The following is a 27,186-nucleotide window of genomic DNA, read 5'->3' on the forward strand; positions in this document are numbered from 1 at the left end:
GGTAGCAATAACACGTTTTACTTGTTATTGGAAATACAAAGTTAAAGTTTATTTTGTTTATCAACACCACTTTAGCACATCTATTTATTAATCACTGGTTTTGATATACTTCTCGCGATGCACTAGCTCGAACGAGAAATATTCCAATGAGCCGATGTGGATCGATCCTAGACGGACCTGGGAATACAAAATATACAGTAAAATGCATTTAAACCATACGGCTCATAGGTCATAATGTTATTATAAAGTTATCCTTAAAAAGATACAAGAATGAAAATAAAAGAACAGAACATTAAAAATACCCCTTCCTAAAAAAACCCACCCACATATAACACCTTGAACACACAAGTTGTACTGAATGGTTTTATTTATGGAAAAAATTGCAATAGAATACAATAATGTTTAATTGATTTGAATGGGTTGAATTAAAAATGAAATAACAATAAAAGTTATAAAAACAACCATTAAAAATTGTAAATCATCTTAAAGAAGCTGTCAAAAGACTAGAATAGATGTTTAACGATATCCCATTAGCTCTGTGTGTATGTGTGTGTGTGTGTGAGAGAGAGAGAGAGAGAGAGAGAGAGAGAGAGAGAGAGAGAGAGAGAGAGAGAGAGAGAGAGAGAGAGAGAGAGAGAGAGAGAGAGAAACTGTTGTAAGAATTGCTATGGGTTTAAAACTAATGTTTTTATAGGCGTTTTAACATTATTTATTATACAATTACATGCCAATTCATAAGTTACCGTTTGATACAAAAGACTAATTGTTATTTTTCAACTAAATTTAGTGAAATCTGTAAGAACCAAAGAAACTGTGTTTAAATAATAATCCATATAAACCATATAGATATAATCTACGCTTGTTTAATGATAGTTTCATACTAATCGAGGGGGGGGGGGGGAGCTGCGGAGTTCTAGCGTTATCATCATTCTGTCGTCCATATTCTGGTATTAGTTACGGAAAAATGCTGGGTTCTCAGCTTCATTTTGGTTTAATTTAGGTAGCATTTCTTGCAAATCTTGAGATTTCTTCTCTGTTTTTCTGTAAATAAATATAATCTATGATGTATTCCCAATGTTAAATGACACAATATAGTAGTATTTCTTTTAGTGTTATAAGAATAAATTATCAATGTGTTATATATCAAAGATTAGCAATGAAATAACAATTTAAATAGACAATAATAAATTATTTAACAGTTAACAAGTGTTTGGCCTTAGTGAATGACGATCGAAACTTATTTTACGAGTGACATAAACTTTGTAACAATCACTGTTATGACGTTCTCTTTTACTCACTTTCTCCTACATAATATGTCTAAAAAAGAAAGAAAACAGTTATCTTTATTGGCACTTTCTTCAATACTGGCAGTAATGTCTTTAATCATGAATTACATTCGCCTATATTATTCCAGCACAGAATACACTAAGTATATATTGAAGGAAGTAGAAAGTTTAATAATGCGAATGAGATGAACATCTTTCTTCTTCCACAAAGATGATTTGAGAGTGAAGATACCGATGACAGACACATTCAACGTAAACGGAGTTTAAAACCTGGAAATTTACCAACACAGACAGATGGTTTAACACAGTTTTAAACATTAATTACAAATGGTTGAATTACAGGGGTCAAATTGTTTTTTTTTACCACTATACCAAAATAAATATGTTTATGTACTAAATACTTTGTCATGAATAATTACTATTGACCCCTAACTAATATGACGATCAGAAATGAATAGATGTGTCGATCAGCAGTTTTAAAATTAATTGAAATGGCCACACACACAAAAAAACTTTCAAAGAACACAAAAGGATATATGTATGTATGTATGTATGTATGTATGTGTATGTATCGCAGTATGAATATCTATATATTGTATGTCTGTCGGGTTTTACTATTACATACATAGATATTAACGCACTGGCGCAAGGGATAATTAAATTCTTTCTGACCTCACAAATTGTCCCATGCTGAACTTGTGGCACCTAATCGCCAACTCCCAAATTTGCCACGATATATATATATATATATATATAGCTATATAATCTCTCTCTCTCTCTCTCTCTCTCTCTCTCTCTCTCTCTCTCTCTCTCTCTCTCTCTCTCTCTCTCTCTCTCTCTCTCTCTCTCTCTCTCTCTCTCTATATATATATATATATATATATATCCAGTGTAATCAAATTATGTGATATTTTTCAAATCACATACTATCAGAATTTGATAAGTTTTTAAAAAGTAAATAAATCGAAGTCGAGGAACAACGTTTATTGACATTTACGCAAACATACTATGGCGACACTCCAGAATTGACGTATGTATCAACAGTCGTCAAGCAAAACGAATGTTAATAACAAATTTACGTTGAATGTTGGCCAGCTATCTGACACCCCCCCCCCCCCCCCAAAAAAAAAAAAAAAAAAAAAAAAAAAAAAAAAAAAAAAAAAAAAAAAACAGAAAAAAAAAAAAACCCACAAGAAACAACCCAACGTCATACAGTAGTTTATTTTTATATAAGTATAAATGACTCTGTTCCCATTCAAAACGATACTGCATCACATATCCATACATAATTTGAATATCGCTTGATGGCTAACTGGAATTATAGTTACATATACACGCCATAGAAATATCTAATAAGTTTGAGATTATATGATGAAGAGATTATTACCCTCGTGTGTTTTGGTATCATCAATATCATATATTAGAAATGAAATAATGTATTATGGTCACCAAAAACTCGCATAATATAATTTTGATTCCTAATATTTAATACCGTACCAAAACACACTCTGGTAATAACACCCCCCCCCCCCCCCCCTCTCTCTCTCTCTCTCTCTCTCTCTCTCTCTCTCTCTCTCTCTCTCTCTCTCTCTCTCTCTCTCTCTCTCTCTCTCTCTCTCTCTCTCGCTCTCTCTGTAAATTAACTGAGGTCAGGGCACTCTCTCTCTCGTTCTCTTAACATTTAAGTAAACTCTACTATCTCTCCTCTCTCTCTCTCTCTCTCTCTTAACTCTCTCTCTCTCTCTCTCTCTCTCTCTCATGTAAATTAACTGAGGCAGGCACTACGTTTAAACACATTTAAGTAAATACTATGGTGGTACACTTAAGCTATCGTATGTTCGCAGAAAAAAAAAAAACATTTCAATAAACAACTTAAGCAGTAGCTTCCAGTGTTTTTTAAACAAAAAGAATAAAATCCACTTAAGCAGTCACTTTTTCTTAAGTTATATCAATATTCTTACGTTATTTGAATATGACGAATTAAAGTTGCATATACAGTTTATAAAAACACGTTGTATTAAGCTTGAGATTATACGATAAAGAGATTGTTACTCATGTGTGTTTTGGTATCGTAAATATATATTAGAAATAAAAATAAATACAAGTTTTATTCCTAATATGATATTAACGATATCGAAACACTAGGGTAATAACACACACACACACACACACACACACACACACACACACACACACACACACACAATCACACACACACACACACACACACACACACACACACACACACACACACAAACACACACACAACCACATATATATATACATGCACGTAAGCGGGATCGACCGCATATCTTGTAGGTTATATGCATATGGTTGAGTTACAGAGCATCTTTTTATGATTCAATTATGATTATGATACAATTACCTCCTGCAAAGTATCCAAACAGTAGGAATAGCTACAGCTAATACAACAGCGATCCCAATTCCCGATAGAGCAAATGTACGTAATGTTGAAGCAGACGTGTGCTCTGTAGCATCTAAAAATATATAATAATTAACACTGTTACAATTCTTCACCTAAACCACCAATATCAAAGGGACATTTTTACAAGGTCGTGACAGCTACGATAAATGCCATCTGCAGATATACCGGTGGATGTGGAATGCAGGTCCGTGGGAACCGAGGTCCATAGATAGTAGTCCTATCGGACCTATTTCTTAGGAACAATAGTACTACCCGGACTTCCATACCTGGTTTATTTTAAGTAGTTTTTTTCCTATGACTTGTATTCCTACAGGACATAAAGACCCTTTACATCAGTGACATAAATACTAATCTGGCAAACTCTGTAATCTGCATGAGCTGCTAGCATGACACGAGAAAAAAGTTTTGGCAGCCTTCCCTCAATGTTAGGTCCATCCTTTTATCACATTATTTTCCTTTGAATCATAATACCGCACATTATAATTATAACATCAGATGAAATCTTCATACTTACATTCGATGTTCAGTTCTATCTTGTTACTGGAGCTAACAGCGTGGATACCCCGGTTGACCATCAGGCTGTTTATTGTAGTACAGTACACCTTCTGGCCCCGATGTTGTCTGTTAGCCGTGTATGTCACATTGATTGATGTGGTTCTGTCAAAGATGGTCTGGTTTCTAGTTTACCTGTCATTGACTCGGCATCAATTAGGGATAACTCTCTGTACCACGCGACCTTTGGAGCTGGTTTGGCACCTTGTATTACACAAGTGAAAATAGCCGAAATTCCTTCTGTTATGTTAATTGATCTTCCTTATGTTATGATAACTGAACCTGTCATTGATTCAAATATTTCAATACTGACATTGTACACAGGAGCTGAAAGGTAACAAGAAAAGAAGAAACAAAAGAAATGTTTCATTTAATGATGCACTCAATAGATTTTTCATCCACTGTTCTATGACATCAGACCAGACATATAATGTGAGTGCAACCTCGGTACTCTAGTCGTGTCGTCAAACGAAACAAACTATTATTGTCATTAAATACGGTAATACTAAATATATGACGTCAGTGTCAAATACGTGATCAGGGACACAGACACAAGACAAGGATGATATGGTAACACAGAAGCATGGGGCTAATAGATATCTACAACGACAACATGTTACTTCATAATAATTGAAAATTAGAAGTCATAAAAAATAATTTAATTATTTTTTAATATTATATTTATAATTAAATTTCTGTTATATTCATTACAATTTAAAGCCATACCATTGGTCCAGCAGTAGCAATGCGAATTTGCTCATTTCTCGATGAACCTAAAACTGTGGAATGAATGATTAATGACAAACTCGTCATAAATTGCTTAATAGTGTTATTCAGATCTAGACAGCACAGTTGATCATCTTGTTATATATGAAACGTTTTACAGGGAAGCGTTGATAAAAAAAATCAACATTTATTGTCAGTATTTTGTTATTTCGAGAATGCTTTCGATACCATGTGGAACTATAGGATTTTAAACGACCTCCATGGTATGGGCATAAGGGGTCGTCTTCCTAATTTTAATTTCTCAATTTTTAAAAGATAGATCTTTTAAAATCTGGGTGGGGTCGACTTTGTCTGATACTCACCCACAAGAGATGGATGTACCTCAATATATCATCATGTCTGTAACTTTATTTTCTGTGTGAAAATTAACAGTATCAACCAGTTTGTTAAAACCTGATGTTGATTGCTCATTATATGTCGACGATTTTGAGATTTGTTACAGATCATCCAATACTAGTATCATTGAAATTCTGTTGCATCTTTCTTTGAATAAAATTCAACAATTAGCAACTGACAACGGATTTAGGTTCTCAAAGTTAAAGGCTGTCTGAATGCATATCTACAAGAAAGGAAGGCTCCACTTAGAACCACAGCTGTTTCTGAACAAAAATCTGATTCAAGTGGTGGCGGAAACAATTTTTCGGGGGTTTATATTTAACTATTTAACAGGAAGCTATCCTTTGTGTCCCATCTTCAATATGTTAAGAAGAAGAGCTTTAAGGTCCTCAAAATCAATTGGTAATACAGAATGGGGAGCAGACCAAACGTTTATGCTCCACCTGTATGCATTGGGCATGGGTCGGCATGCAAGTCTTACTTGTAGATGCTAGATCCTATACAGAGCCAGGAACTTGGGTTTATGTCTTGATGCCTTTAGAACAGTTCTTGTCGAGAGCTAGTACCCTGGAGCCTATTTCGCTAAACATCGAAAATTTATGCTTACGTGTAAAATTTACACCTGTCGTACGTCTACCTCTACGTGTATGTTTACTCCATTTCACGAAGCCGGTCGTAGAAATACTACTAACTTACTTTGCACGTAAATCTACGTCTGTTTTCTTTTGCAACTCATTTAGCAGAAATTTGACATCTAAAGCCGATTATTAATCAATCAATGTGCTCTAGTACTGTCGTTAAACAAAACAAACTTTTAAAAGAAAGAACGAATAAACTTGATAAAGTTTGGAAATCACCGTTTCCGGTATACCGACACACGGTTGTACTGTACCAAATAAACCCCTATAGGCGACAATGTTAACCTATGTAGTTAAAAACACTATATTATGGGTCAATTCCCTATATTTGCTTTGGTAGTGCGTGTGTGTGTGTGTGTGTGTGTGTGTGTGTGTGTGTGTGGAGGGGGAGGGGGGCACTGATGGATCGGGTACAAACTTTATATCAGATTTTGGGTTACAATGGTAAAAATTAATGTGATAAAAAAAAGTCTCACAAGTGTGTGTGTGTGTGGGGGGGGGGGGGGGGGTGAAAGTATGCACTTTTAAAAACAACAACAAACAAACAAACAACAATTTTTTTATGGTGATTTCAATTCGTGTTTTCCAACAAAGTAGTAGATATACATATTGCAAAAAGGGTCTGGATTAAGAAATGTTTTTTTTTTAAATGTCATGTCCATCCCATGGTTCGCAACAAAACTTTTCCCAGGTCATAAACGAGTTTATTATTTGTGTAGGCAAAATGCAAGATGACGTTTGGGTGCAGTGGCGTAGCGTGGGTTGCCAGCGCCCGGGGCAAGGCAAGTATTGCGCCCCCTAACCAGTGGACCGTTAGCACTCACCGAGTCCCTTCCACCAGTCCAGAATTTTGCGCCCAGGGCAACCGCCCCGGTAGCCACTGTTCAGGTGTATTTTGGGTGGGTTTTTTGTTTTTTTGTTTTTTTTGTTTGTTTGTTTGTTTGTTTGTTTGTTTGTTGTTGTTGTTTTTTGTCTAGACAACTTTCACCCCAATCAAAATAATAGTCAGTTGACCAGGCAGTCATTTGTGTATGGATATATCTTTTATTTCTAAATTGTAGAGAAAATATGATGTTGAATTTTAAAAAGATGAAAGTAAAACATGGTCCAATGCGTCAAATATAAGTTTTAAAATAATACATTTGATAGCAGGGGCGGATCTAGACATTTGTGAAGGGGAGAGGGGTGTCACAGAATTGTAATAGGAGCAAGTTGAGTTTGTGCAAGGCAAATGAGCCGAGGTCCGAAATATTCGTAATGAAGACAAGAAGAGACGCGTTTTCAGGACAGTTTACCACACACACGTCCAGACCACGGTACGGCCCTGCGTTTAAAGGGACATTCCCGAGTTTGCTGTATTGTAAGATGTTTCTGACTAATAAAATATTGCTATGATTAAACTTGCATATTAAATATATTTTGTTGTTTAGAATATCAGTGTCTGTATATTCAATGTGTTTCTGGTCGTCTTAATATTTGTAAGAAGCCCAAACTGGATTTTGTCTTCAAATAATTTCATACCTACGAAAAAATCTTTTTTAGGAAATAAAATGAAATTTAACCTAGTACAAGTATTAGAACGACCAGAAACACGTTTAATATACAGTCACTAATATTTTATGCAGAAAAATATATTTGATATGTAATTACAGTCGTCATTAAGTCTCCGTTAGTCGATAACATCTTAAACATTTCAGCAAACTCAGGAATGTCCCTTTAATGGAAGCTGGTACAGGAAATAGGTATGGGGAAATATATCGTCTGTTTTTTTGCTGCATACATTTGCATATATATATTTAAAAAATACAGATTCGTCTTAATACAACGCTATCAGCCTATTTGAAAAAACAAAAACAAACATTGAGTATTAAAAAAAAACAAGTTTTTGTTTAACGACATCACTAAAACACATTGATTTATTATTCATCGGCTATTCGATGTCAAACATTTGGTAATATTGACAAGTAGTTGTTAGAGGAAACCCGCTACATTTATTTCCCAATGCAGCAAGGGATCTTTTATATCTACTTTCCCACAGACAGGAAAGCACATACCACGGCCTTTGACCAGCTGTGATACACTGGTTGTAACCAGAAGAAAAACAAATCAGTTGAATGGATCCACTGAGGTGGTTCGATCCTGTGACGCTGGCGCCTCAAGCGAGCACTCGTTCGACTGAGCTAAATCCAGCCCTAAGTGAATCAAATGACACAGGTAACAAAACTGACTATCACTGGATTAATAAAGGGAGTTAATTTGTTAGACACTTTACAAAAAATAAAGTGTTACGATTTTATGAATTATCGAAGTGGATGTAGCAATTTACGTGTGCGACTAGTTGTGGTCGAGGGCACTCTTAGATTTACGTCTAATTTTACTCGTACCTTACGTTTACACTTCTTTGTGAAATGCTCTTCAGTCCTATATTTACGTTTACGTGCAAAACGTAACTTACGATGTTTAGTGAAATTGGCTCCTGATGCACATGATGTCGTGAGCTAGTACCCTGATCCACATAATGTCGTGAGCTAGTACCCTGATGTACATGATATCGTGAGCTAGTACCCTGATGCACGTGCATCCTGTTTGGCTGCTAGACGTCAAGAGGGATTCTGCTTTGTACCAATATATTTAAAAAGGGATTGTGAAAAATGTCTGCATGGTTTTGACAGAATTTCAAATTACTGAGGTTTCCTATTTTGAGGTGTTTCACTGTATATATATCTACAGTGAAACCCCTCTAAACCAGACATCCATGGGATCAATTAAAGTCTGATTTTAATATATTTACTCACAGTAAAATATGTCTAGACTGGATCATGTCATGTGAAATCTGTCTAAACCGGATCATGTCGTGGATCTAATATTATTTATCCGATTTAAACAGGATCCAATGTTTAGAAGGTCGCGTTTTAGGATTTAGAGTCTTTGGGATTATGTAACATGGTCAGATTTGACAGTTTGTTCAGGGTCCAGTTTAGACAGGTTTCACTATATATATATATATATATATATATATATATATATATATATATATATATATATATATATATATATATATATATATATACTGAACAAAAAAAGAAACTTCCGATTTGTACATGTAGTATTTGTTGTGTTAAAGAATTCATTGTGTAATGAAATTATATAGGTAGTATTAGCCTTGAGCTGTATTAGCATTTTTAGTATGCCAAGAATACCCAATAATTAACGCGAACGGGCGATTGGCATGCTTGATGCTGGCATGTCGACAGAAGACGTTGCAAGGCATGTTGGGAGTTCTAGTCGAGCGATACGAAATCTTCGCGTACGATTTCGAACGACAGGAAGCACCAACGACTTGCCATGTCGTGGACGTCCGCATGTTACAACGCGTGGTCAAGACCGCTATATCATGAACACGCATTTGCGGAATCGATTCCAAACTGCCACTGCTACTGCTGCTAACACACCTGGGCTTCATAATAACCGAATCAGTGGGCAAACTGTTCGTAATCGTCTGCGGGAGAACGGTTTACATGCACAACGTCCTTACGCCGGATGCATTTTAACGCAATGTCATAGTCTAAATCGTCTTAATTGGGCACGTGTACACATTCGTTGGATACGGCGACGCTGGAATATCGTTCTTTTTTCGGATGAATCCAGATTTTCTTTACATTGTGGTGATGGCAGGGTGCGCATCATCTTCATAAATCAAGACTAATATTCGTTCCTCGTATTCAGCCTTGATACATGTAGTCAAGAAATCGTGCCACAAAATGCTTAAATTTCATTGGATGCGATGAGATCTGATTGCAACGCTCCTTATAGATTCAAACAAAGACGGCAGCGTCAGCGTCCGGCGGTTAATTTTGTATATTGCTTTCAAGATTGTCACATGTTACCGATGCTGTGATTGGTCAGCGATGTCATCGTGTAAGGGACATAATCGGTGTTAGAAATTTTCTTCCAATAGAGGGCGCTAGTAGTAGATATCAGTAATCTTGACTACATGTATCAAGGCTGAATACGAGGAACGAATATTAGCCTTGATTTATGAAGATTGGTGTGCATCTACCGAAGGAGAAATGAACGCTATGCTGACTGTTGTGTTCTTGAATGAGATCGTTTCGGGGGTGGGGGTTGTGGCATGGTCTGGGCAGCCATTGCCCATGGTTATCGTTCACCACTAGTTGTCATTGATGGCAATTTAAATGCTCAACGTTACCGCGATGACATTCTCGCTCATCACGTCATTCCTCTGTTCCATAACAACACCAACATCTCGATTTTTCAGCATGATAATGCCACCTTTCATACAGCTAGAGACACTAAATTTTCTTAGGACAAATAACATTGATTTCATTGATGACTGGCCCGCTAAAAGTCCTGATCTCAACTCCATCGAGCATGTCTGGGATAGTCTGGAAAGACGATTGAGGCGTCGTCCCAACCCACCCGCTAACGTCAACGAATTTCGTCAAGCGCTCATTCAGGAATGGAACAATATTCCACAGGCAGAAATCAACACTTTAGTAAATTCTATGCGCCTGCGATGCACTGTAGTGGTCAATTCAAGAGGTGGTCATACCCGTTATTAAGTGGGTGGGGTTTTTTTTAACCCCTACCACACTTGGTCAAAATTTCTCCCAGTTTCTGTTAACCTGTGGCCATGATTTTTGCACCAAACGATGCATCATGGAATACTCTTTAAACGCATATATAACAATTATTCCCCCGGTTTGTTTTCATCAAGTTATGTTCAAGCAAAGTTAGCGGAAGTTTCTTATTTTGTTCAGTATATATATATACATACCCAGAATAATCTGCGAGTCTCCATATAATAAATGTTCTGTATGTCAAGATCATAATGACAACAAAATAAAAATCTATATTATGGTTTTCGTGCTGAGGTGTCGTTAAACATTCATTCATTCATTCATTCATTCTATATTATGGTAGACCATTAAGATTTTTTGCTTACATGTAGGTATAAATATTCCACAATTGCATTACCACATAGTTCAATTATCTCAAAATACCACAAGTGTGACATAACAGGTTATGCCCGTAACTGGGCCATATATATATATATATATATATATATATATATATATATATATATATATATATATACACACACACACACACATACACACACACGCACACACACATGTATGCACGTACGTGTGTGTGTGCGTGTGTGTGTGTGTGTGTGTGTGTGTGTGTGTGTGTGTGTGTGTGTCCATAACTCACTGTAAACTGGCAGACTAAAATGATGGCTGCGTATTCCAGTTAAAGACAGTTTACACGACCAGATCACGTCATCACTGACTGCAACTCTGTTGATCCTCAGTGTATAGTTCTTAGTCGTGGACGAGCTGCTGTCTGTACCATTACCACAGGATACAGTGCAACCTGGTGGTGCGGATTTCCTTATACCACATGAAGATATTTTCTGTTCCAGAGAGGCCCACGTAGACTCTAATGCTTCATTAATATAAAAATCTACTAAATAATATAGACCAGCCGCCTGTGTGACTGTGCAGGTTAATGTAAATGACTCGTTGAACACCGCATAAGATGAAGACCCAGACAAAAAAAAACTGGTTCCTCTGAAAACAGAATAGATGTATTTCATTAAAGGACACACAAATACTAAATTTGACATTTTCAACATGGGAGGTGGGGTGGGGTGCACAATGAGTTGAATATTCAGCTTATAACTTATATGTTACATTTATGTTTCTTATACTCCACTTCCGGTCTCGTCATATTTTTTTATTATTTTTTAAATGTAGGTGTACCATACATCATATTCTATTTAACTGTACATCTAAAAAAAAACAAACCCAAAAACCTAAACAAAACCAAAAAAAACCGGAAAGTATATCAGTTATTCTTATCATGTGTTGATTCGAACAAGTGCACACTGCACGACTATGTTACTAACACTTTCTGTCACGTTCACATTTGTCAAGTTCGGTTCCAAGGCATTTTCTTTCAGATCTTTCAACACTTTACTATAGTATCCATATTGGAGGAATGTAGAGGAATTTGTCCCTTGAAGTACACATGGTTATACATGTCCTGCTGCAATAATAAACTCTTACATCTATTCAAGATATCAAACATTAATCTTAAGATTAACTTTTACTGCTTTGGGCCATGTCCTTTAGTTTTAATACAAAGCCCTTCATACCAAATTAGTAATTTCATCCTTTGTTACTGGAATTTGCAGTTCTATTTATATATATTTACGGTATGCACTTCCATACAAATGTTATACATCGCGAACTTTTTTTTTAAATGTTGCATTTGTCAGTATTTGTAATGATTAACTTTACTTGTAGAATGCAAGAAAATGCATTTCAGACCATCTATGTAAAGTATTTGTTTGTTATTTATAAAACACAGGTGTACTAGCTAGCTGAATACACGCAAATTATTTTTACAAAAACCGTAAAATCACATCTAACGTGTGACAAGTGAAACGTAATACTTACCGAAAACAGCCAATATAATAACTAAAATCACATCTAACTTGTGACAAGTGAAACATAATACTTACCGAAAACAGCAAATACAATAACTAAAATCACATCTAACTTGTGACAAGTGAAACATAATACTTACCGAAAACAGCCAATACAATAACTAAAATCACATCTAACTTGTCACAAGTGAAACGTAATACTTACCGAAAACAGCCAATACAATAACTAAAATCACATCTAACTTGTGACAAGTGAAACATAATACTTACCGAAAACAGCAAATACAATAACTAAAATCACATCTAACTTGTGACAAGTGAAACATAATACTTAACGACAACAGCCAATACAATAACTAAAATCACATCTAACTTGTGACAAGTGAAACATAATACTTACCGACAACAGCCAGTTTGAATGTTTTAATTACATATTCTAATGTAAATGTGTTGGTGGCTGTACACATGTACACGCCTGCTTCTTTCTTTCCGATGTTCTTCAATGCTAATAACGAGGCTGAACCGACGGGTTTATTTTCCAGTGTCCAAGAGTATGAACATGGCGGGACACAGTCAGCAGTACAGTTTACTGTCATGTTGCTTCCTTCTATGACTTTAGCTGGTGGTGATGGATTAAATGTAATATTGTCTGGACCATCTGAAAATACATTGCAGTTTGTACTTGTACACAGCAACAAATACTAAGTAAATGTTCAGACTGGGTTTTTTATATATTCCTAACATACATTCCATACAAGCTGTTTACGTATTGTGAAATTTGCACAGGTGGTCAGTGAACTCATATCAGATGGAGTGTTATTCGGTGTTGTCATATGCATCGATAATGTCGCTTACCTTTTACTCCTGTTTAAATTTGAAATAATCCTCTAGATCAGGCTTTTTTTCTTTCTTTTTTTTTAATATTATTATTTTTATTTTTTTTGGAGTGTGAAAAGGCCATGGCTATATTTTTCAGTCCAGAGATTTCGAGGTAGGCAGTGGGACAATGAGTGGCACATGTCAGGCTTATTGTTGGATACTGTTTAAATGGCAACAAACGCAATCGACTTATCACAAGCGAACAACGGCACTGAATTGAGGACGTTCTCTTACATAATCCCTTAACTGACACCACTCAACTAAGTAAACACAAACATGCTTTGATTCGTTCGTTGTGGCAGTGATTGCTGCATTGCAGTTTTTGCTTAAGTAAAATTTCAATTATGCTCGGTTTGTTGTATACACAGTAATGTACACTAGAATTCACAATTTTTGACAACATATTTGGTTCATTTTACGGGTTAATATGTTAAACATAGTTCATTCTATACATTAAAATTGATTGACAATATATAGTGAAAAAAAACGGAACTTTACGACAAGTTCGTTCTATGCAGTAATTTGTTCTGTGTTTGTCTTAAATGTACTTTTCTGTAACTAAACATTTATCCACATTAGAACAGTCGGAGTTTTTTTAAACTGTAACTGAGCTTTTTCTCACCGAAAAACACATTATGTTAATATTTTCGCTGGAAGCTCAACATAAAACACATTATGTTAATATTTCAGCTGGAAGCACAACATAAAACACATTATGTTAATATTTTAGCTGGAAGCACAACATAAAACACGGAACAAAATTAACCATGAGATAATGATTTCTTTCTAAAACACAAAAATGTGAGATTAATTTACTAATATAATTCAGAGTTATTATGAAGATGATGTCCCGGGGATGAATTATGCTCCCATCAAATCTTTTGCTTGTTTATACATCAAGGATTTATCCAGTATGGTTCCCCTGGGTCTGATGAGATGCGCAATTTAATCATAATTGAGATATTTTTTCAGGCCACTGAATGATGCAGTACACCACTGTTAAATCAATTTATTAGAACAGATATATATCGGGAATTCTTAATAAACAAATTGAAAATGTTCAGTGCCAGTTCCTTTTGAGAACGGGCCTGTTTTCGGACCCACAGTATGCATGAAAAAACCCTGTACATAATGTATCAAAACCAGGCTTTAGACTGTTAACAATGTTATACCCTGTATGTGTCAAGCAGTAAAGTTCTGTTTGTTATGTATAAGGCATAGGTGTACTAGCTAGGTCAATACAGGCACATTATTTCACAAAAAAGTAAAATCACATCTAACTTGTGACAAGTGAAACATAATACTTACCGACAACGGTCAGTTTGAATGTTTTAATTACAGATTTTAATGTAAATGTGTTGTTTGCTGTACACACGTACACGCCTGCTTCTTTCTTTCCGATGTTCTTCAATGCTAATAACGAGGTTGAACCGACCGGTTTATTTTCCAGTGTCCAAGAGTATGAACATGGTGGGACACAGTCAGCAGTACAATTTACTGTCACATTGCCTCCTTCTACGACTTTAGCTGGTGGTGATGGATTGAATGTAACATTGTCTGGACCATCTGAAAATACATTGGAGTTTATACTTATACACAGCAACAATTACTAAGTAAATGTGCAGACTATAGTTTTTTTATTTTATTCCTAACATGCATGCAATATGAGCAGTTTACACAGTGAGATTTGAACAGATGGTCAGTGAACACATATTAGTAGAACAATGAAGTTTGTTTCCTATTTTGTCTTTATCTAATCTATTCTAGAGGTTTTCTACAAAATATTTCATACTTTAATTGTGAAAGTATTTACTCAAATTGTCAAATTATACGTTCAGTCACTTTACCATAATGTTGGCATCCTTTAGAAAGGGACAAATAACTACCAGGGTTAAAGTTAGACTAACAAAACGTTGAGAAGTCACATCTTCACAGTTCAACACATATGAGCCCAAATTTATAAAACATTGCTAAGCCATATAACTCTTAGTTTCTTGCCAATACCGTTAACACACCAAACTTCAAAACTGGTCAATCCGTTTCATCCAGATAGGATACGGGTCGTGACACACCAAATACAGGTACCAAACCGTTTCAATCCGTTTTGGATCTAAATTCATATATGTATGTGGATTGAGCAACACGCTTACGAGTCAGTATGGTTTTGGATTCTGGTGTGTCAATGGTACACTGGCGAATACGGTTCAGTTAGGTGCATGTCATGTGATATTTCATTTGCAAACTGGCGGCGTTGTGTGAAGTGAAAAATCTTCTTTTTTTAAATATAATAATGCCACAAGGAAGCAACATATCGTGCGCATAAAAAAAAACCTTTTGAAAACATGCTTGTACGTGACGACGAAGACTAGTCTTGTTCATAATGATGGAACTGTTATCGACACGCTCGACTGGAATAGTGCCTCGTCATTCGTTATGTTTTTCAGCACGAGAAGGAACTTTCCAGTGTCCCACAACCCTGTAGAATGTATGGTGTGCCTCGGTCTGTTTTGATCTGCATTGAGGGGCAGTTGTGTCAGTGGCGATTCCTACGCACTGAAACGCATTGACACGCATTGGAAAGAACCGTACTTGATGTGTCAACGGTATAAGTCACATTCATAAAACGATCGAATTGTATATCAAACTTTAAGACAATGTGAATGCTTCTAAATCACTAACAAGCTGCTAAGTCATTTGTTTCTTGGGATGCCAGGTAGTAAAAAAAAACATTTATTCAACAGAGAACAGAGAAAACCCTCCCTCTGTCCACGCACTTGTATAAGACTGCAAATGAATCACCAGACATTTTTCAATGGGTTACGTTACAAATAATACTGAGGACTGAAGAAATATGAAAAATAATTGGTTCCGACCAACAATCCTTCGATATTTTAGTTGACTCTGCTCCACTAATATGTGGGAAAGATGGACAGATAGACGGAGATGCATAAGGATGGAGCTGAAACCTATAGTCCTCAAGAGTTGGACCGGTAGGGGACTAATAAAGTCGTAATACTAAAATGTTTGCATTTATAAAAAAAATAAAAAAATACATTATCCAGTAATTCATGCCTAATAAATAATATATAAAAGGAAGTGAACTTACTGATAATCATCAAAGAAAAAGTAGACCTTTTAGATGAGAAGTGTGTCCCACAGGACCAATTTCCTGCATCATGTGCTGCAACTTGGTAGATGACAAAAGTATAGATATTAGTGGTGGACGAGCTGCTGTTTGTGCCACTTCTACAGGATATATTGTAGCTGATCGGTGGATCAGAGAACGGATTACAAGTATTACCAGTCTGATACCGTGAAGCGTATACATATGTTCCCTTATAAAAACCTATTTCATCAATGAGAGTCCCAGCATCTGTTACTGTACAGGTGAATGTAAATGGCTTGTTAAGCACTGCATAAGATGAAGACCCAGAAATGTCCACTGAAACACCTGAAAAAAATAATGTTAAAATATCATTTATAAAAAAAACAAGCAGCCTATATGTGCCTAAACAGTCACCTGATGTGTTAATAAGACTCGTGATTTTGTTTTTTTCCACGGGTTAAGGAAGTTTCTAACCAAATTTAGTTAAAAAAACGATCTAGTGCCAATATATGGTTATTAGTCTACATGTAAATGCATTTCTCTATACAACTTTAGTAAACTTCGCCCCTCCCAAAGAGGGACCCACGCATTTGTTTCTCCATGTTCCTAGGAAGCTTCAAACAAATTGTGAAACCAAGGCTACTTTCATACATTTTCAAAGCCTACCCAGGTAGTATTTTTTAGGAAGTCGATTTAACGAGAAAAGAACTTTTAACAGTAATTCTGTTAAATTGGTCACTCATCAATAAAGCAATGTATTCTAGTGGTGTCATTAAACAAAACAATCTTTTAAATGTTTAGTAGTGTCGTTAAAGCCAACTTTAGTGGAGATTAAGACATATCTGGTCTTCTTGAACAAACACTGCTGCTGTTCATCTCATCACAGCAGGTAATGGATCAAAGTCCACTGGTATTTAGACCATCTGATCAGATTCTCAGAAGGTGTTCCATAGTGCTCAATGTCATATTGAGTCACAAGTCTCCCAATATAATCTTTATGCAAGAGAATTGCCTTTTAACTTGTGATGTAGAACTAGGCAAGACCAAAACGATTTGTACAAGACTTGAGGATGTTTCAATACATTTTTGTTTTCAGTGAATATTTTCCCCCAGATTTCTGCACATGTCATGGTCTTGTGATGTTATGAGAGATCCAATTTCAGCATCATCCATTCCCCATGTACCACACTGACATCACATTGAGAAGACAGGATATGCAGAAAGTGGTCAACCAGTGAATCCACTTCGTGGTTCCCGTACATAGCAAGGTCTCCTTGTTCAGTTAGCAAGTTGGCTGGATCAAATATGTCAATATATCTCTCTCTTCAGTTGGCAAGTTGGACAAAGTGAATAATTTCATGTTGGTAATATCATTTCACTATTTGTGCATATTTGTGGAAGTATAATCATGATTCTAGTTATGATTACTGGATAATGTATTCGCAATCGTAATCCATTACTTTCAATTTTCTTGTAATCGTAATTGTGACTTTCTCAAGTGATTGTAATCATAATCGATTGTGACATTCTCAAGTGATTGCAATCGTAATTGATTACCTTTGTCAAATAATCACCCCATCTCTGATATATATATGTGTGTGTATGTATGTATGTATGTATATATATGTATGTATGTATGTATGTATGTATGTATGTGTGTATGTATGTATGTATGTATGTATGTATGTATGTATATGTATGTATGTATATATATATATATATATATATATATATATATATATATATATATATACTACTCAAAAGAATTTAAGGGTCAAAAATTTATAACCAAATAAGTTTCAGAGTGTATTAGATTGATGATGTAAACTACACCAAAATTTGTATTTATTGTTCCATATTTACAAAAACTCACAAATAAACGTCACTGTATACAAGAAAGTCACATGACATGCTGTCAAAGTTGAAGGTTGTCAAACATGGACTTTACACATTAGAACATTCGTTTAATAGTGTGTGAATCCACCCCTGGCGAGAATACACTCGACACATCGTTGCCTCATGCTGTTGATCAGACGTCTGAAGAACTCTTGGGGAATGGCCTGCCACTCTGCCATAAGAAGTTGACCCAGATCATGAAGGTTGGCCGGAGGGGCATGGTTATCCCGAACTCTCCTGCCTAATTCGTCCCAGGCGTGCTCTATTGGGGCCAAGTCAGGCGAATATGCTGGCCAATCCATCCTGGCGATACCTTGTTGTCTGAGAAAGTCCGTTACCACCCTGGCGCGGTGGGGTCTGGCATTGTCATCCTGCAGAACTGCCCCGCCGTCAATCTGCTGAAGGCCTGGGAGAACCAACGGTCGGATAATCTCATTCAGATAGCGGATTCCATTCAGATTGCCATCCACCACATAGAGGGGGGTCCTGTGGTGGATAGAGATGCCGCCCCACACCATGACGCTGCCACCACCGAACCAGTGACGTTGTCTAACGTTAACGTCAGCGAAGCGCTCCCCAGGACGTCTGTAGAAACGAACCCGACCGTTGTTGAACTGGAGACTAAACCTGGACTCATCAGTGAACATCACTCGACCCCACTGAACACGTTGCCACCGCAGATGAAGCGTGCACCAGTGACGTCTGGCCGTTCTGTGACGTGGTAGGAGTGGTGGTCGAACAGCCTGGCAACGGCAGCGTAGATTATTGGCTCTCAGACGATTGCCTATGGTTTGATCAGAGACTCGAGTTCCAGTCGCAGTCCGCAGATTGTCACGTAATCGGCGTGCAGTGGTTGTGCGTTGACGTAGAGCCATATTGGTGATGTAGCGGTCCTCTCTATTTGTAGTGCTTCGGGGTCCACCCGAATGTGGACGATTTCGAACAGAATTCGTTGCTTGGTACCGTTGCCACAGTCGGCCAACGACACTGACTGACACCAAGTCTCAGAGCAACATTTCTTTGCGTATTGCCATCCTGAAGCCAAGCAATAGCCCTTCCTCGATCTTCGATAGTCAGTTGAAGTCGTACCATTGTCGAATTTGGAGTGTGCACCTTACATGAACGCAAGCTCCAATTAAACGAAAATTCAGCATTGGGAAAATGGAATACACGTGCAAAGTGTGCAAATGAAGCGCTTTGTGAAAAAGCAAGTTATGGACACTTAGCAGACCTTTCGCTTTCGCCCTAATTTACGTGCAAATGTAAGCATGTTTTCGCCATTAGAATTAGTCGACAGTGTCAATGACAGTGGATTTTAATTCATTTATGGGTTGCTTAGACCCACTTTCGTCAAAATGGAACAATACCATGCGTGACATTATGGTCTAGCTAATATAATTGACATTCAGAAAATAATGTCGAAAATATCGTCTGACCCTTAAATTCTTTTGAGTAGTATATATGGACTGGAATAGCCAAGTGAGCTAAATTTGTATGTAAGCAAATAGTATAGTTTAATTACACTGAATGGCACTAAACGACACTTTTTGTTAATATATGTCCTATATATCTGGATGTAACCTACCAAATCAAGTCTGACATCTACCACATGAAACTTTTTAGTCAGCATTAACATCTTAATAAATACAACTTCTTTACCTCAAATAAATCACAAAATGGAGTGGATGTGAAGATGCTAATTTTAAATATAACAGGAAGTGTGTGCCGATGCTAATTCAGCATAATGGTTGTCACCCTAAGTCATGAGAAATGTATCATCAATATCAGTCATGACAGAATTTAATGTTCTATTTAAAGTTAAGGACACTTCGAACTCTGAACTGGTCAGATGTTATTTGATAAATATATTGCTACCTCATTGCTATAAACCATTTGTATCACTATAAATATGTTAGAACACAAGTAAATACATTTTGATCTTGGGGCTTGAAATGCGACCTTGAAGTTGTCAGGGAGAAAAAATTGATATATGTACATATATTAGGATAGAAGTAAATACATTATGTATTATTAAGTCAGGATTAGCAGTGGGGGAGCAGAAAACTTCACCAAACAAGGAAAAAATAGCAGAAACACGTTGTTTTTTAACACAATATCAATAATTACATTTAATTATTTCGCCAAATGAAATTAAAATTCGGCAACTTATTTTAAAGTTTGCAATTCGTGAATTTGGCGAGTGTCACAGCTAGCTCTGTAAGTTTAGTCAATAAGTACATGTTTTTCTTGGATTGATTCCATTATCAAACCTATGAAGCTGTATTTAACTATTCTTGACCTTTCACCCTGACGTGTGACCTTGACGTTGTCAGAAAAAATTGATATACTAGTATGTTAATTTGTTAGGATAGGAGTAAATACAGTATGTATGCTTAATTTCACTCAATATGAACATGTTTTTGTTGTCTGGATTGATTCTGTTGTCAAACTCCTGAAGCTGTATTTAACCATTCTTGACCTTTGACCCTGACCTGTGACCTTCCGGTTGTCAGGAAAAATAGATATATGTAAATATGTTAGGGTAGACACGTATTATTAATTTCACTCAATATGTACATGCTTTTCTTGGATTGATTCCGTTATCAAACCTCTCAAATTGAATTTAATAATTCTTGACCTTTGACCTTGACATGTGACCGTGAAACTCTCAGGAGAAAATGGCACCAAACATTTTTAAAATTCTCCAAGGCTTAAGCTTCAAAATGGTGAATGTTGCCTGTTTTCTTCATTAAATTCCCACGGTAGATTATATGTTGACTATCTGTAAAAATAACTGTTCGCAAAAGAGAAGCATAGTGTTCCATAACTTTGACATCCGTCAGTTGTCACATCTATTGTATTGCTCCTAACGATGAAAAATGGTACAATATTTTCATCACAAACATGAAACGGTTTGTACACAATCACAATAGTGTATAGGGTATAGCATCAGACATCATTTAAATTAGAGGTGTGCGGTATTATTTTTCTGTCGTGGTAGTACCAGTACGTGTTTTTTACTGTACCATAAATTATCAGTGTCATGAAACAAAATACATAATTTCGAGAAATTATTTAAAAAGCATCCAATGTTAAAGATTGTTTGTGTTCCATTAACAAAACTTTGAAAAAAATAAAGGAATTTCCCAAAGTATCTAGAATCTCAAAACGTTCTCAGTAACAAAAACATGGTAGATGACGAGTTGTTGTTCGCAACACACGTGCGATATTGGACATTTGCAGGGTTCGCCCTGTTGTTCATCAAAGTCGCAAATTACGAAAAAAAAAAAAAAAAATTCTATTTGGCGGAAAAAAATAAGAAAGTTTTTAATGTCGATTTTTAGTTACCAAACATGCTTTCTACCAATTCTGTTCGACAGATATGCCTCGCGGTATGCATAAGCGCCATTTGCATGTGTGGGTGACAGTCTACTATTCAATAGTGAACTGCTTCTCGTAAAGCTACAAAATGCGATAAAATAATAAGAAATACTGTTCAAAACATGTTGCATTGTTGATACCGAATGTTTTATTACTAGCTACAACAAGGTTTACTTTGTATTTGTCACGTTTCTAGCGTTTTGTCGTATCAGATAATGTTGTAAAATAAAGGTAACGTGATTGAGTTCATTTTACTGAAGTGGGTGCGTTAATGAGGATTACATATTGTTTCTCACATATACACAATCATTATTAGTTGAAATTTTCAAAGTTTACAGATTTAATTTTAAACATATTCAGTGGGGGGATTATAATTTATTGATGCTATGTCTACAGATATAATATTAGCACAAGTTTGATACATCCCTCCGCCCCTGGTAGAGAAACATACAAAAGTCTTGGATCACGTTGCAATGAATTTATGAAACTGAAAGAGTTGTTTTTTCCAGTTTTGAAAGTCTGAAAGACGGTCACACGCCAGAGTTTTGAGAACAATACCATAATGACGTTTTCTTTGTCTTTGTTATGGGTGACTGGTTATAATCTTGAGTTGCATAAGAAAACAATTATAAATAGTATTCAGTTTAAAACATACATATAAGTTAGGAGGAGGGGAGTTACGTGCTTAAAAAAAAACCCACGAAAGCACAACTATCTCATTTGCATTCATAAAATAAAATAATGCCAGTGTGGCGATTTTGTTTCTAAATTGAATTTCTTCTATAAACATGAATTCATTACCAAAGAGGTTAAAGATGCAGGCCCATAGCACATAGCCTATATATATGGCCCATTGGGCCTGTGGAATTGGCACGATATCTGGAGGGTTGGGGACGTATGCAGAGCCCCTAGGGGAGTGGCACAGGTTACATTTTTTAACTTTATATAGAGCAGAACAAAAACATTCGCTACTGAATGTCAAACGTTTGGTAATTTTGATATATAGTCTTAGAGAGAAAACCCACTACATTTACCCACTACATTTTCTCATCAATAGCACATACCACGACCTTTGCTATTCCAGTCGTGGTGCACATACGCAACTGAGAAATAGCCCAATGAGGCACCGACTGGGATCGATCCTAGACCTACCACGCGTCCGACCGAGTGATTTACGACTGGGCTACGGCCCATCCTAGACATCAGGGGCCATCCAAATATCACCGTAACGTTGTGGGGTGGTGTGTGTGTGTGTGTGTGTGTGTGTGTGTGTGTGTGTGTGTGTGTGTGTGTACGTTTTGTAGCGTTACAGGTGGTGTCTGAGTGTACTGAACAGCGTTACGTAAAACACTATTTTTTATTACTAATTTGTTGGGGGGGGGGGGGGGGGTGTTGTTTTTTTGGTCATAAACGCTATGTCACTAAAACACTGTTTAAACTTTAACGCATTAACGTAGGTAGTAATAGCTAGCTGAAAACACAAAACAATGATTATAAATCGATTTGAAATACGTGTGCTAGTAAACTTAGCTTACAACGTATGTCCCAAATGTCCGATTGTTACTCTGTAGGCAGTGATGGTTTGGTTGGACCTGTTCTCAAGTAACTCATTCTATCATAAGTGGTTAGGCCAAGAAGGCCTACTCTGCTGTTCTAGAGCTAGACGAACATTTGGACAGTTACAGTTCTCTCAGTCAGAGATAACGAATACACAGAATTTCTGCCTACCACCGGGCAGGCAAAGATTCCCGCTTTAATACCACAATGATCCATGTTTGACGTTAAATGAATGACTGAATGAATTAATGTTTAACGACACTCCAGCACAAAAATACACATCGGCTATTGGGTGTCACAAATGGTAAGTATATGAAAATATTATTTATATATATTTATGTAAAACCACAGTGTTGTTTGACGTTAAATACCATTACATTGATAATATTTGAGTTCGCGATAACACATATTTCACATATTAATCACTAATGCACTAATGTTTCTAAACAAGAACATGAAGTAAATTCTGCAATCCAGATAATAATGACTGGAATTGACACACTACATTATTTATTCAGACATTCATAGGTTTATGGAGTTTGTTTATTCTTGAAACTAAACTGATGTTAAGACGATTTAACTTCAACTAACTTGAACAATAATACATTGTAGCAAACTAAAAACATAAAGGTACCTGTTTGCCTGGGTCATCAACTGAAATAAAAGTAGCTATATAAAAATTACTGTTAATTAATAGCTACTGGTATAATTAAAATGGTGATAATAGAATACATTCGTTTAAACTTTGTCATTTTCATTATTTTTCCAGTTAACTGAAATGATAACTACAGAATGTATTCATCTGTTATGTTTATTTCATTTACATTATAAGGTCTTAAAATACAACAAGGTTCTACAACTATGTTCTACCTACAAGTATTAGCTATTCTCTAAACGAGATGTTTAGTCCTGTCTAATGGTTACTTTAGGGGTAAATATATATAGTGAGAGAGTGTAAACTGAATCAGTCAAAATCTCTACTGGTAGGTATTTCATTGCAGTATGTCATAGAGAGAGAGAGTGTGTAAACTGAATCAGTCAAAATCTCTACTGGTAGGTATTTCATTGCAGTATGTCATAGAGAGAGAGAGTGTGTAAACTGAATCAGTCAAAATCTCTACTGGTAGGTATTTCATTGTAGTATGTCATATAGAGAGAGAGAGTGTGTGTAAACTGAATCAGTCAAAATCTCTACTGGTAGGTATTTCATTGTAGTAGGTCATATACAGAGAGAGAGAGAGAGAGTGTAAACTGAATCAGTCAAAATCTCTACTGGTAGGTATTTCATTGTAGTATGTCATATAGAGAGAGAGAGTGTGTGTGTAAACTGAATCAGTCAAAATCTCTACTGGTAGGTATTTCATTGTAGTATGTCATATTTGTTTGGCCCCTAAGTTCAGAGGCACATAGATGACATTGTATGTTGAGCAATTATTATATCACTGATTCGCAGTGATTAGTATGATGTATTAACTAATGTGGTATATCGTGGTATACCGTGGTACATTACAAAAAATCGCGGTATACCGTGGTACGTTTTTTTTTCTACGGGGTTTTTTTTTCGCGATACCCAACCCTAATTTAAATCTCTAAATGTCTATCGTAAAACGTTTGGAAAACATTAGTGAGGCTTTGAATGTCATAACCTTGATTAAACAACTTCTGTCAATATGATATGGCGCAATTTAAAAAACTAACAACAATAAAAACAAGAAAGAAAGAAAAAAACATTAAAAAAACTCAACACACCAAAAAAAAAAAAAAAAAAAAAACACACACACACGCACAAATTAAAATCTGTATCTGTACAGCTAACCTTGTATATATTTGGGGCAAAAGAGTAACAACAGCACTGTGATTTGGTACGTCCAATACATTTCTCACTTTTTTAGCCAATCAATATACCTGGTGGAAAAAGAAAGGAAGGAAAAAATTACAGTGCAATCAAAGTGCGTGATATTTTTCAGATTACATACAGTGCTGTCCGGTGTATCGGCGCACCTAAGCATTCAAAGACCATTTCTATGTGAACACTGTGAAATACTTAACAAAATGTGTCTCTCACCAACGAAGCAGTGCATAATCAGAAATACACTACAAATTGTTTTATGTCTGTAGTAAATAAACATTTTAAAATGGTGCATAAATATAGACACACCCGTGTATCCAAAACGATTTGCATGTCCGGTGATTCGGCGCAGTAGATGCGGATAGTTGACCCCGCTATTTATAGACCGCCCATGACCTCATTTTGTAGCCCATAAACACTACACTATTGTCACAGGATTATTTTAGTACTTTTTTGTTTTGTTTTGCTAAAAATATTACTATGAAAATGAACGATCACACATGACCCATCTCATGATCAGTTTCGGAATCGTTTTCTTGAGTGGCACAGTACTGCAGATGCATACATGTTCATTGTCACACATGGCTAAGAGTAGTATGGGGGCCTGTTGAGGGCCATGGCCTACTTTCCGTGACCTTGACCTTGGTGTGATTCATAGGTGTGACGTCAGTCTGACCTTGGGGTGTGTATGGCATACTTGGTGTATGACTCACCATGACCGACTTAGAGAGCAGTGACTGGCATAACTGGGCAGGTGTGCGACCTTGGTGTAAGTCATAGCCTTGACGTACTTGGTGTGTGACTCATCACCTAGCCTTGACCTATTTAGAGGGCAGTGAGTGGCATATCTGGTGTAGGTAAGCAGCCGTGACTCATATTTTAGCCTTGGCATACTTGGGCCGGCACTGACGTCCTTGGGCTGGCCTTGACCTGGTTCTGACGTCCTTGGACTGCTAATTTAGAATATAAAAAGGGTAGTTTTTGTTAGTATCTTCATTCGCTCCTCCGAAAAGTCTACAGACAAGATCTACGTCCAGTTTTTGCTACAGAAGTATTCACATATTTGCGGCTTGCTGTATTTTCAAGAAGAAGATGACATCGGTACATTCATCAAATTCATCCCAGAGCCATGGACAGGGTGAAAAATCTCGATGTCAGCTAGAAATTGGGCAAAATGTCTACGTCATGGCCCAAACATGGAAGCAAGAACTGTTTGATACACATCCGGAAATTCGACAGTGATAAAGGGAAAACTTTCCCCACCAAAACGAGGTATCGCCCTTACCTGAAACATTGGTTGAACTGTCTAGTGTACTAGTCAAATTGATGAAACCATAGCTGCTTTAAAGGAAAGGAAAGAAGAGAAATTGTTTCACCATCCTTGGTGCCAACATGTATGTGAGCGTGGACAAAACATTGCCGGGGTGGACATTAGGCAGTGGTGGTGGTGTGTGGACACAGTGAAGCCATCAAGGAAAGGAATTTTCCCTTTCCCTTCAACAATGGAGTAAAAACTGAAAGACTGTTGTTTCGAAATGATGAGTGACTTTGTACCAGAACTGAAGTCGATTGTACCCTGCGCCATGCAGACGATCCCGACCATCAAAACCAGATGGGCTTCCTGCAGTGCAGTTTCTGCAACCCTAACGAGTGTCATCAGTGGTAAACGAGTGTGACAAACATTTAGTTTTGGAGGAAATCGAAGATATAAAAGAATGGATTTGTGATTTACACTTCATTTGCTTTGTGACTGTGTTTGAGAACAGACGTGTTTTATGATTCTGACATTCTTGTGGCTTGTTGCACTCTATCTGGAACGAAGACGATGGCATCGGGATATTCGAGCAATCTTAGTAGCAGCAGCAGCGACGAGGGCGACGTCTTGGTCTGTAAAATGTTCAGAACGACATACAATCAAATGTAAAGAGTGACCCCAAAACAAAGCTGAGAAGAAGAGTACTTATTGTGTGGATCAAGCGGATGCTACACGCAAAAT

The 27,186-nt window shown here is 36.6% G+C and overlaps 1 protein-coding gene across 7 annotated transcripts in view; it reads right to left on the reverse strand.

Annotated features, from left to right (window-relative positions):
- Positions 1 to 349: 349 nt before the first annotated feature.
- The window catches only part of LOC121386892, a 157,117-nt gene continuing 130,280 nt past the window's right edge, over positions 350 to 27,186 (reverse strand). For all 7 annotated transcript variants that reach the window (XM_041517923.1, XM_041517928.1, XM_041517926.1 and 4 more), the window contains 2 exons: positions 3,673 to 3,784; positions 350 to 1,041 (listed from right to left, as the gene is read on the reverse strand). In XM_041517923.1, coding sequence (XP_041373857.1) covers positions 951 to 1,041; positions 3,673 to 3,784 — 203 coding nt within the window. In that variant the 3' untranslated portion in view covers positions 350 to 950. The remainder of the gene's footprint in view (positions 1,042 to 3,672; positions 3,785 to 27,186) is intronic.

This window comes from Gigantopelta aegis, chromosome 12 (genome assembly GCF_016097555.1).
Source record: "Gigantopelta aegis isolate Gae_Host chromosome 12, Gae_host_genome, whole genome shotgun sequence".
Classification (NCBI taxonomy): Eukaryota; Metazoa; Mollusca; class Gastropoda; order Neomphalida; family Peltospiridae; genus Gigantopelta; species Gigantopelta aegis.